At 44.0% G+C, this 13,032-nt stretch overlaps 1 protein-coding gene across 1 annotated transcript in view; it reads right to left on the bottom strand.

Annotated features, from left to right (window-relative positions):
• Nucleotides 1–13,032, bottom strand: part of FLT1 (fms-related tyrosine kinase 1) — a 223,193-nt gene that overhangs the window by 67,499 nt on the left and 142,662 nt on the right. The window contains exon 19 of the mRNA XM_006894087.1: nucleotides 7,134–7,265. Coding sequence (XP_006894149.1) covers nucleotides 7,134–7,265 — 132 coding nt within the window. The remainder of the gene's footprint in view (nucleotides 1–7,133; nucleotides 7,266–13,032) is intronic.

Genomic DNA, 13,032 nt, shown 5'->3' with positions numbered 1-13,032 from the left:
GGGGAAGAAGAACAAACTGGGGAGGAGGGTAGAGAGAATCGTGCAGCAATGAAGGAATGAAAACCCAAAATCCCTGTAAATGTTCATTAAAACTAATAAAATTTAATAATAAAAAATAAAATGTTTACAATTAATGTTGTTTTGATCTCGTGAAATAACTATAATTATAAATGCAACTGAAACATAGTAAGGCCTAAATTTGTGCTTTAATGAATATGTATAGATTATGGTGATTATTTCAATAAAACCCACTGCCATTAATTTTGACTCATAGCAGCCTATTATCCAGGGTAGAACTGCCCCCTGTGGAAGCACACTGCCTCATCTTACTCAGTAGAGGGGCTAGTGGACTTGAGCCCCCCGCCCTTCAGCTGTCAGTTGAACCACAGCATCACGAAGCTCTATTATTTGCTGTAATGATAAAGGATACAACCAAAATCAAAACCTACTACTCTTGAGTCAATTCTGACTCTCGACAACCCCCTACTGACTCTCGAAGACCATACAACTTTGAGGGGACTGCCCATTCTTTTCTCTTAGAGCAGCTGGTAGATCCAAACGACTGACCTTCTGGTTAGGAGCCCAGCACATAATGCATTACATCACCAGAGCTCCTTACTATAGAATGGAGTTTACATTAAGTTCTTCGAGGAAAATGTGGCACACTGTCGTTATAACAGCCCAGTGAAGTCTAGCAGGGAAGGACCATGTTGTTTTCCAGAACTGAATTCTGGTTGATAACAGTTCTGTTGTTGCTGTTGTTTTTAATATTAGAATTTCCCCTTGAGAGCTCCACGTGGGCTGGGGTGCTGGGTCCAAACCAAACAAGACCTGTGATTATTTAAAGAAAGTCCTTTGACTCGCAGTCCATTCATCCTCTTCAGATACAAAAATAACACATTGTTTTATCTGTGAGTATAAGAATCCTTTTTCAAAGGAAATAAAAAGAGCAGACAGCTTCCTTCCTGGCTAATTCATGGGCCTCTTTTACAAATCTGTTAAACATAGCTACAGACACAACTCGATTGCCTGGCTTCACTTCCTAACTACAGTTTGACAAGATCCAAGTGACCGTGTCCATATGCATAGACCAGGAAACCAGCTGCCACAGTGAGAACAGGGAGCATTTAGACGCTACACCAAGAATCCAGCTGTAGAATGACTGGAATGACTGCATGCACTTACTGGAGATGATTTTGGGGGATCACATTTATATCCAATGATCCCCAAATATGTAAATTGCAGGCACAGTATCTAACTCAAACACACAGGCTTTCCTATCCCATACATTATTAATGTAAAAAAAAAATCCCCGAGGGAACTCTGGTGGCTTACTGGTAAATAACTGTGTTGCCAGTGCAAAGGTACAGAGCTTGAATCCACCAGCTGCTCCATGAGAGAAAGGTGAGCAATCAACTCCCATATGATATACTCTTTCTGAAAACCTTCTAGAGGATCAGCTACAGGTTGGTTCTGACACTATGATAAACAAAATAAAATTTTTTTTAAAATCCCCTATACAAAATTATATTTTTTTAAACAAAATTATATTCTTAAAGGAGGTGAACCTCACCCAATGTTCTTTACTTCTAGTTACCTTTTCTGATGTATCAAAAAGGCAGTTAAATGCCTCCTCCTTAATGAGCTAAAACAGTCATAGTAACTTAAGTTATCTCTTTTTTACTAAGAATCTCCAGTTCCTAGCACTCATCTCACTGTTGCCGAGTTGGACCGACTCACAGCTGACCTTGAATGGGTTTATCAAATTGTGTGTGGCGTGGGAGAAGATGGCCCATTTTTCTTGGGTGGAGTGGCAGGTGGATTCTAGCTGCCAGTAAGGCTCAGTCTCTGGGTTAGCAGCCGATTACATCCAACAACTTCCGACTTCCTAGCACTCTGAATTTGGCAATCTGAATTTGGCTCCATTTATCTACTCTAATCGATGGAAAGGAACTCTGGTGGTATACTGTGTTGCGTGTTGTGCTGTTCATGGGAAAGTTGGCAGTTTGGATGCACCAGCCACACCCCAGGAGATGGACGGTCAGTCTCCTCTTACAAAGATTTGCAGTCTCGGAAACTCAAAGGAGGGTTGCTACTCGTCAGGACCAACTTGACGGCAGTAGGGTGTATCAGCGAGCACAATATTGCAGCTGTGAGCTGTGGCTTGATTATTGCAGATGAGTTGTGGTTGTTTTTTCCTCTCATCTAACTACAATCCTTTTTTAAATGGTGAAATTTTGGGGGTTTGGGGGGAAATTTGCAGAGCAAATTGGTTTTCCAGTCAACAATTCATATGCATTTTGCTTAGTAACAAATGTGTTGCAACCCTCTCAAATGTAACAGCACTCTTCCTATTTTCTCCCTGAGTTTCCTGTTTCCATTTGACTCTTTCGTGCCTCTTCCTGTCTTCTTGGACTTGGAGCACATGTCACTCTTTTGGTCTTCTGTGGTTGAGTAATACATGTTCACTTCATACGCTGCCTATTATTTGGCTGAAAGTGATCCCTAGAGGTGAGAGGTGGGTTTGGTTCCATTTCTGAAGGGTGTCTGTGGTCTACAGTCTCAGTGGTTCCACCAGTTCCTATCAGAGCAGCATGTCTGATCTTTTCTGTGACTTTAGACTTTGTTCTACATTCCCCTCCCCCTATTCTGTCTAGCACCTCCCACGTGATCCTGGTAAGCGTGATTGGTAGTGTTAGCCATACTTTTTGAAACAGCTGGATCCAACTACTATTCTGAAAGCATTAAACAAACAAACCAAAAATATGATGAAAAAGAATAAAGCAGAAGGCCGCAACACTAACCCAAGTGGGAATAAGACTCAAAAGCATGGCAATTGGGCGCCATAATGTGTGAAAAGAAAAAGTCATATATTCGAAGTGTCTTCATTCACCTTGCAGACTAGAACATTCCACTAAGTAATACTGAAGGTGAATGTTACACGAGGGACACAAGGCCATGAGTCTGGAGTGCCAATTCACCAGAAGACTCACTGGTCTCCCCATCAAGAATAACTTGGCACTGTTGAGGCAAAGCTGTGATGGGAAGCCAGCTGTGGCAGTGTTATGGTCTGTTGCAAATGGGGTCACCACGAGTCAGAACTGACAAGACAGCACCTCACAATAAGGAGTCTTGGTTGTTGATGATAAAGACATCCGTGTGGACGAGCAAGTGCTGCTTTATCACTCATGGTCTCTTCCCTTGCTCCTTCACCTGGCCAGTCGACATCCAGCAAGGCCTGCTTTGCTGACATCATTCTCCATGTCCATTTTCCTTATCTGCTGGCAGCACTGTGTAGTCTCTTTTTTAAAAAATTTTATTTTATTAATTTTAATGAACATTTACAGAGATTTTGGATTTCCATTCATTCATTGTTTCATTTTTCTCCCTGCCCACCCCTCTCCCCCAGTTCACTCAACTCTGAAAAGTAAAAGAAAAATTCTTTCACTGGTATACAATCCCACCCCCGCCCCTGTCCCCCCCGGCCCCCCATACACTCCACTATGCAGCCTTCATTCTGGACGCTTGTCATGACCATAATACCCAATCACATATCACTTTCAAACAGTTCTCTCCTTCATCTATTTCAATGCAGTCTACATAATTTATCCAATTTTTCTCAGTCTCACCCTCACCCTGATGCCAGTCTCAGTCTACAACAGTGGCACTATGCAGTATTTGTCCTTTTGTGACTGAGATATTTCACTCAGCATAATGTCTTGTAGGGTCACCCATTCTGAATATTGTATGAGTTCCTTGTTTTTCAATACAGCGTAGTATTCCATTGTGTGAATATACCACATCTTCTCTATCCATTCATTTGTTGATGAGCACTTAAGTTGTTTCCAATTCTTTGCTATTGTGAACAAAGCTGTGATAAACATGGGTGTGCATATATCTACTTGGGTGAAAGTTACGGTTTCTTTAGGGTATATTCCCAGTAGAGGAATTGCTGGGTCAAATGGTATTTCTATTTGCAACTTTTTGATAAAGCGCCATACAGCTTTCCACAGTGGTTGTACAATTTTACACTGTCACCACAGTGAATAAGTGTTCCAGTTTCTCTGCAACCTTGCCAGAATTTGTTGCTTGCTGTTCTGTTAAATTTTGCTATTCTTACTGGAGTGAGGTGATATCTCATAGTTGTTTCAATTTGCATCTCATTTAGAGCTAGGGATTTTGAACATTTCTTCATGTGCTTGTTGGCCCTCTGAATGTCTTCTTTGGTGAAGTGTCTGTTCATATCCTGTGCCCATTTTTCAATTGGACTGTTTACTTTTATCTGGTTGTGGTGAGCACTGTGTAGTCTCTTACACACACTAGTGCTCCTAAGCCACCTTTAGGGCAAGTGCTACATAGTAATGAAACCATTCTGTTTTATGACCTCCTTAATCTTCCTCCTAGGTTTTCAGGGCATTCAACAGACAGGGCCCACGTCCATCACTGGACTCCACACCCATCACTGTTGGGTGTTGCTGCCTAATAAACACCCTTCTGACAGAACTGCCCAATGGGATTTCCTGGGCTGTAGCATTTGCAGAAGATCACCAGGTCTTTCTCTCATGGAGCTGCTTGGGTAGATTCAAACCAGCCACCTCTTGGTTAGGAGTAGAGCTCTTAATCACTCACCATTAAGCTTATTACCACATGTTTACTCCACGGCTGGCATCCATCCTTCAGTGGCTCTGACTGCTGTCCTCACCTCTGTTCCTTCTCTGGTCATCTCACTTCTCCCACCTGGATTCCCTGCCTCTCTCTTTCCTAAATGACTTGTCATTCCCAGAAAGTCCCGTGTTCCTCCTAACTACTATTCCTTTGCACGTATTTTCCCCTTTGTCTGGACAGCTTTCCTTCTCAGTCTGTTCTCCCTTGAAGCACTCCCACCCCTCCTTGGAAGCTCATGTTCTCCTTTGAGTCACATTCTCTAAACCTGACATCCTGCCACAACATCATCTCTCCCTTTGTGATCCCCTAGCATGCAGGATGTGTCTTCAATGCAATATGGACTAAACCCAAACCCCGCTGCTGTGGAGTGTGACTTGTAGCAGCATTCCATCCAGGTACCAAGGCTGAAAATCTTTATGGGCGCAGACTACCTCACTTTTCTGCTGTGGAGTGGCTAGTGAATTAGAACCACTAGCCCAACAAAGGAGCACCACCAAGCCCTCTTCTTCATTAAGTCTCAGAGCGTTTTTACCTACTTAGAATCCAAACACTTGATGTCAGAAGAAAGAAATACATTGATTTACTGCTGGGGGGCAAGAGTGAGAAACTACACTGCACTAACTGGCCACCAACTTAGTAACTGACTTCCTTGGTCAGAATTATGAAGGACATAAGGCACTCCGGTGAGAGTGTGTTGTCTGTTGTGCTGCTAACCCAAAGGTCAGCACACTGAATCCACCAGCTGCTCTTCAGGAGAAAGATGAGTGGTCTCCTTCAACAAAGAGTTACAGCCTCAGTAACCGGACAAACCTGTGTCCTGATCAACCTGATGGATGACGGGTATAAGAACACCACACCAAGGCTCCTCTCAAGTCCTCAGGTCGCCCAGCAATTGCTGAACCATATTCCTACTATTGAAGGGTGGGGACAGATGACTGGTCAGGGAAGGCTGCCATGGGAATGGGGTCTTGGTCTGTGTCCAATTTGCACCTCAGGTCAGCAATTATCTGGGTATAAAATCTCCCACTGTCAGCTTAGCAGAGAAAAGAACAGCCTCATAGTGTTTCCAAGGCTATAAAAGTTTCTGAAAGCAGACTGCTCCGTCTTTCTCTCACGGAGCAGCTGGTGGGTTTGAACTGTGGACCTTTTGGTTAGCAGCTGAGCTCTTTAATCACTACACCACAAGGGCTCCTTGGGCTCCTTATTAAAAGGTAGATTACCAACCATTTGAGGGGTTAGTCATATTTAATACACAGTTTTCTCCACTCATGAGCAGAAGGGCTGAAAAAGTATTTTAAATCATGGGTAACTTGGGAGGCACACAGGTCCATAACTAAAAGCTTTCTGGGAATGCTACCTTCTCCCACTAAAGAGTTCTGGCAGTGAGTATGCGCTCACAATGTTCTCTCGATGGAGAAAGACAAGGCAGTCCACGTCTGTAAATTTTTACACCCTTGAGAACTCTGCTTCACCCCACAGGATAGGGTCACCATGAGTTGGAATCAACTCAGCAGACAACACATTTACCCTCTTCTACTATCTGAAGGCATGAATTTGTGGTTGGGTAGTTTTAGAGTTCCACCTCCTTGTAAAAGACGTGTCTGAATTCCTTCTCAGAGTTATGATCTTTAAGCCACGGAAGTTTCCAGGGCAAAAGAGGTGACGGGTGTTATCTGTTCTCCTAGCTCTGAGCCCCCCAACCCATGGCTGTCTACTGTGGACTGGTGAGCCTCTGGAGACAGGTTCCTGTAGAGGCTCCACAATGTCACAGGAAACCCCCCCCCCATGCCATTGATCCAGACCCCTGAGAGGGACCAGCGTGAAGAAGGCCCACACTGCTGTGAGGTCATGTGTTGGGTGGTTCTTGGCACTGGAGCATTGAGATTGAGATCTAGGCTATTTTCTAAATTGAAGCCACAAGGTTGAAGCCTGGGTCAGATTAGGCCTTTCTGTGTTTTGCTGCTGAACAAACTTCCAGGGCCTAGGAAGGAGGGAGCACTTGAATATTTTCTTCTTTAATGTATGCTGTGTGCTGTGTGTTGCTTCTCTCTGATAATGATTTGCAGCCTAATCCATGCTAGGAATCAGGTTAAGTAAAAATTCAAGAGAGGAGCATATGCCCAAGGCTTGGGAACAGGAAGAGAAAAGAGATGGTCAAGTTCAAGTGTGTCCCCCTCTCTGATCTCTACTCATCTTTCTCCTCTTTAACCCTTAGAGGTGTGGCCCACTCACTGGTTCTCTAGATGTCCAGAGGCTAGGCTTCCTTTCTTCTGGAAACTAGTTTGACCTTCTGCCTTGCCAGAAAGAACCAGACAATCCCCTCCTCGAAGGGCCAGGAGAGGGGAGAATGGGGTCAGGGGAAAGAACAGGCTGGAGCGAACAGCAGCAGACTGGGAGGTGGAAAGTTAAACAAATAGGGAAAGAAATGTCTGGGCGGTTTCTGGTGGCTTCCTCAAAGCCCTGTTTACCTTGAACGGTGAGGTATGCCGAACTTTCCACGGAACCCTTCTGGTTGCTGGCTTTGCAGCGATAGATGCCTTCATCCTCCTCTGTGACTCTTTCAATAAACAGCGTGCTGCTTCCTGGTCCTAAAATAATTCCTGAAGGGCGAGAGATGTTTAGATTAGCAGGCTTGGATGACAAACAAAAACAGCCACTGCTGTAACGCAAGCCTCTTCCTATCAGATGTTCAGACGAGGATATCCGAACCCTGGGTGACACAGAGCCGCGCTGCTTATTTGTTTTAGCTCGGGGCAGGCTTGTTATTATCACCTTCACCTCCACATCAGAGCTGTGACACCCAACTGCAGGTCTGACCGAGGCCACTTGCAGTGCAGGGGGAAGAACAAGATGAAGCCACCAACCCTCATTATAAAGAGGAACTAACAAGAAGATTCCACTGAGTTGAGTCCACCTCACAGCTACTCTGTAGGACAGGACAGAACTGTCCCAGAGGGCTCCCAAGGCTATTCTTCCCAGAAGTGGAAGGCCTTATCTTTCTCCCACAGATCGGCTGGTGGGTTCGAACTGCTGATTGTTCAGTTAACAGCCAAGAACTTAACCCCTAAGTCACCCGGGCTCCTATATAAAAAAGACAGAATATCCAATAATAGTATTGCTAGATGCTGTCAGCTCAGCTCTTGGAGTGAGCCGAAGTTCAACATCAGGAAGCATTCCCTGGTCCTGCACCATCTTTAGTATTGTTGCTGGGTTTGAGCTCATGTTTGCACCCACTGTGTCTATGTCACATAGACATAGGATCTTCTTTATCACTAATGATGGCATTTACTTAATGCCTTCTATATCTAGGAACTCTGTTGGACACTGTGCATACTTTAAGAAGCCCTGACAGCACAGTGGTGAAGCACTCAGCTACTACCAGAAAGGTTGGTGGTTTGAACCCGTTAGTGGCTCTAGGAGAAAGAACACTGGTGATCTGCTCTCGTAACAATCAGAGTCTAGAAAACTCTATGGAACAAATATTCTTCCATGGGATCATTAAGAATAGAAAATGTACTTCACAACACAAAATGCTTCTGTAAAGACTATAGCCACACTAACATTAACATTGATAACTTCTTCGAATCCACCAGATGCTCTGCCGGGGAAGGAGGGACAATCTCTTCCTGTACCAGTCAGATGTGATTTGACGGTACACTCACACAAAAATAATAATAAAAAAAACCACACAAAACAAAACCTTGATAACTTCTCTGTCAGTATTACTGTCTCCATTTCACAGATGAAGAAAATGAGGTTATGTAGGTTGGTGAGGTTATGCCAATTTGACTAAGAGCATGTAGTTAGAGAGAGAGCACATGCAGAGTGGTCGATCTGTGGTGAGGTGGTGGGGCCCTGGGCTCGGACCCTGTTTTGAGACAGGCCTGACCACTTCAAGCTCTGCAAGTTATGTGGCCTAAGTTTCCGTTTCCTCACTTGGATGAAACTAAATGAAACTCCTACTAGGGAAATAGAATGCGAACGGCAAATGGTTGTCAGGTAGTAACCCCTCCCTCAAACCAAACCTGCTGTTTTTGAGTCAATTCCAACTCATTGTGACAATGGGTGTTGGAGGCAGCCATCTTGATGGGAATAAAGTGACTATTTTTTTCTTTGGAGGGGCTGAAGGATTTGAACTACCAACCTTTTGGTTAGTAGACTGATACCTAACACACTACCCTGACAGGGCTCCTTAGTCTAAATTGGAATACTGCTGCCAAGTATATTGTCATGGAAGGACCATTCCAAGTCACTGAGCACTTAACTCTGTTGTAAAGAGCTCCGATGAAGTAGTGGTTAAACCATTCAGCTTCTAGCCAAAAAGGTAGCAGTTAATAGTTACTCAATGGGAGAAAGAGGAGACAGCTCTTCAGGAAAGTTTTACAACCTTAGAAAACTATGGGGAAATTCTATTTAAGCCCCAGGGTTGCTTATCATGGATTGAATTATGTTCCCCCCTCAAGATCCATGTCTGTAATGATATATTGTGGATGCTATGCAGTGATCCCTCATGATCTGGTAAAACCAAAGAGTTGCAAAAATATTAAAGGGTATATTGCAATCCTATCACAGAAGGGAGGTCTCCCTTGGATGAAACCTGTCTACCTAGAGATAAAATGGGAGAAAAGTGAGCCCAGAAGGGGTGGATTTCAGTACCACTAAGGACGAATTGCCTGGAGTGAAGTGTGTCCTTTTGGACTCAATCTGCTAGAGGGATCCCTGTGACACAGGGGAGGCCAGGACACGTGGAGGTCTCCAGGACACCTGGCCCACAGACACTGAAGGAAGCAAGGGCTTTCCTCCACCCAACAGAGAGGGCCTTTCCCTAGAGCCTGTGCCCTCATTTTGTACTTCTAGTCTCCTATACTGTAGGAGAATAAGGTTTTGTCTGCCAAAGCCATTCATATACAATATCTCTGTTACAGCAGCACTAGAGAACTAAGCAGTGAGCTGTAATTGACTTGAGGAGAGTAGATTTGGGGGTTTACTCTGTCTTCAAATTATTATCAGTTTCCCTCCTGAGAAGGGAAAACTAAACCCAACCAAATACACACATCTATTCTTACTACACACACACACACACACACACACACACTCATTCACAGACATTAGACATTAACAAACAACAAAAGACTGGATGAGTAAGAATGGACAAATGCTGTTCAGCTAACCCAAACAAGTGTAAAGTTTGGCACAGGAGGGAGGTGGATAAGGATAAGAGCACCTCAAGGAGGCAATGGGCCCAGAGGTGAGGCCTGAAGAGCTGATATTCAGAGATAAGGTGAGGAAGGAAGGCACTCACGTGAGGGAAAAGGCATGAGGCTAATGTGACTGTGCACTGAGTCCTTGATCTGGAATTCTAAGAATATTGGCCCAACTAGATTACAGGCTAGTAGTAGTAGTCGTAGTAGTAGTACTACTACTACGACTACTATGACTACTACTATGGTTTAGAGCGCTCTAGTGGTCTAATGGCAAGAAACCGTGCTGCAATCCCAAAGGCATGCGGTTCAAGGCCACCAACTGCTCTGCAGGAGAAGGTTGGGCAATCTCCTCCCATGTGATTAATTGTCTCTGAATATCCTCTGGAGGGCCAGCTATGGGTCTGTTCCAACTCAACGGTACACAACAACAACAACTACTGTGCTTTAGTGCTAAGAAGTTGTGCTGCCAACTCAAAGGTACATGATTTGAATCCACCAGTTGCTTTGTGGGAGGGAGGAAGATGAGCAGTCTCCTCTCGTGTGATATACTGCCTCTGAAAACCTGCTTAGAGGGTCACTATGAGTCGGTTCTGACTTGATGGTATACAATTTGATCTGAACACAATTTTCCATAGTTAATTGGTTTTCCATTCAACCATTCATACAAATTTTGTTTTATGACATTTATAATAATATCCACTATGTAACCACATTGTTCTCACTGCTTCCCTGTGATCCTTGTTTTGATTAATAATTTTTTTTTTGTGAGAAAAATTTGTATTAGCCAGCTAGACTCAGTTTAGATGATCCCAATTTTGTTGGCAACATCCAAAGCATCTCCGTCAGGAGCAAGCTGAACATAGGCCTTCTCTCCATCAGGCCTAATCAAAGTGTTGACCTTGGCCACATCAGTGTCATAGAGCTGCTTTACAGCTTGTTTGATTTGGTGCTTGTTGGCCTTGACATCCACAATGAACACAAGTGTGTTGTTATCTTCTTATCTTCTTCATGGCTGACTCAGTGGTCAGCGGAAACTTGATGATGGCATAGTGGTCAAGCTTGTTCCTCCTGGGGGCGCTCTTCTGGGGGTATTTGGGCTGCCTTGGGAGTCTCAGTGTCTTAGGCTGCCTGAAGGTGGGTGACGTGTGGATCTTCCTTTTTTTTTTTTTACTGCCTTCTCGGCCTTTAATGCCTATGCTTTGGCTTCAGTTTTGAGAGGGGCAAGGGCTTCCTTTTTTGGTTTTGGCACCATCTTCGTAGAAACCCATTTCCATTAATTCTTCTACCCCTTCCTGCATTCCAAGCTTTATCCCTGGGTGAATGCTATCTTTCTGATCGTAGGTGGTTGACTGTTCACTAAGGTGTGAGTGCCTCCCTGGTGCTACTTCACCATCTTATGAGGCCTGTCCATTGTTTGAAACTTGAGCCACGGGGGTAAGTTATGCTCCAGGTGTGATGGGTGAGTAAGGGTCACAGTCTTGGGGTTCCTAAGTTCTCTACACCACCACTAAACCTGGTTGTGTTTATGTTTTTGAGCTTTGCTACACATTTTTCATCTACTCTCCCCTGGACCTTCTGCTGCGATCCTCTTTAGAGTGGTCAGCAGTGAGAGCTGGGCACAATCTAGCTCTTCTGATCTCAGGCAGACTATACCCTATGAGTTTAAATTGTCTGCATTTCCTCTCATTATAAAGGTTGGACTTAACACCTAAAATTTGAGAGAGGTTCAAAAGAAAATTGTTGAAATAAAGAACACCCACAGTCTAACCTCCCAGATGCTTTCCCTTCTAGTTATATTTCTGTTACTGTGATAAAAATACCACACAGCAAAACATTGGTTAAGTCAACAAGTTCTATAGGTGGAATTCAGTGACTTGGATGACTTCCTCCATTTTGTACAACCGTTACAACTATCCTCTTCCAAATTCTCACTCATTCACTTATTGTCATCAAAGCAGGACCCATTCCGAGCGGATCCTCCAGTGGTTTTTCAGAGGCTGTTAAATGCATGAGATGAGGCTGCCCATCTTTCTCCTATGGAGCTGCTGGTGGATTTGAACCACCTGCCTTTGGGTTGGCAGTGCAATTCTCAATCCACTAGGTCACCAGAGCTCCCTATTCCAAATTGTTTAACGATTAAAAGAAACTCAGTGCCCCATAGCAAAAAGTCCTGTTTCCCTCCTTAACAGCCCTGGCTACCATTCTGGTTTGTTATCTATATGCTTAGTGCATGTAAATGAGACAGTATTTGTCTTTGTGTATTGTGATGTTAAGTAAAGGTCTGAATCCACTAGGCGATCCATTAAACGAGCAGTCTCCTCTTGTAAAGAATTACAGCCTTGGAAACCCAATGGAGAGTCACCATGAGTCACAACTGCCTCAAGTTAATGTTATTCCACACCACGACATGCATCCAAACCCAAACCACATGCACCACTGCAGCGCTGATTCCTACTCAGGATTTATTTAGTGAAGGAGACTGTCTTTCTCCAGAAAAGTCATTGGTGGATTCAAACCTCCAACCGTTTGGTTAGCAAGCCAATATGTTGTGTGACCAGAGATCCCTGTGGCCTGCATCAGGATTTTCTTTTCCTTACAATTGAGTACTATGTCATTGTGTATACAGGCATGCCTGAAATTACTCTGCTTTATTGTGCCTCATAGATAATTGTGTTCTCACACATTGAAGGTTTATGGCAGCTCTGCACTGAGCACATCTACCCGGGCCATGTTCCTGGCAGCACACTCTCACTTCATGTTTCCGAGTCCCAGTCTGGCTGTCGCAGTACTCCAAACATTTCCATAATGTTTTATCCCAGCACTGGCTTTACTGCAGAGTCTGGAACAGAACACCCATTTATCTCTGAAGTGTGCCTTTATGTATCATGTTTTGCTTCTCTACTCATCAGCGGATATGTTGCTTTTGGCTACTATCAAGAGTGCTGCAGGCGGATAGTCTTCCAGTTTGTTCATTCATGTAACAAATATTCACTGGGCTCCTACCATGTACTAGACCCTATTCCAGGTGCTGGAGATAGAACAATCAGTAAAGCAAATGGTAAGACTTAAAAAATACAAAAGGTTTAAAAAAATACAAAAGGCTTAAGCTCTGTTGCTGGTTGGGGGTGTGTGTGTGTGTGTGTGTGTGTGTGTGTGTGTGTGT

The sequence above is a fragment of the Elephantulus edwardii genome, unplaced genomic scaffold, assembly GCF_000299155.1.
Source record: "Elephantulus edwardii isolate Elephantulus edwardi_28Jun2011 unplaced genomic scaffold, EleEdw1.0 scaffold00134, whole genome shotgun sequence".
NCBI lineage: Eukaryota > Metazoa > Chordata > Mammalia > Macroscelidea > Macroscelididae > Elephantulus > Elephantulus edwardii.
This window is presented reverse-complemented; position numbering and strand designations above follow the sequence as displayed.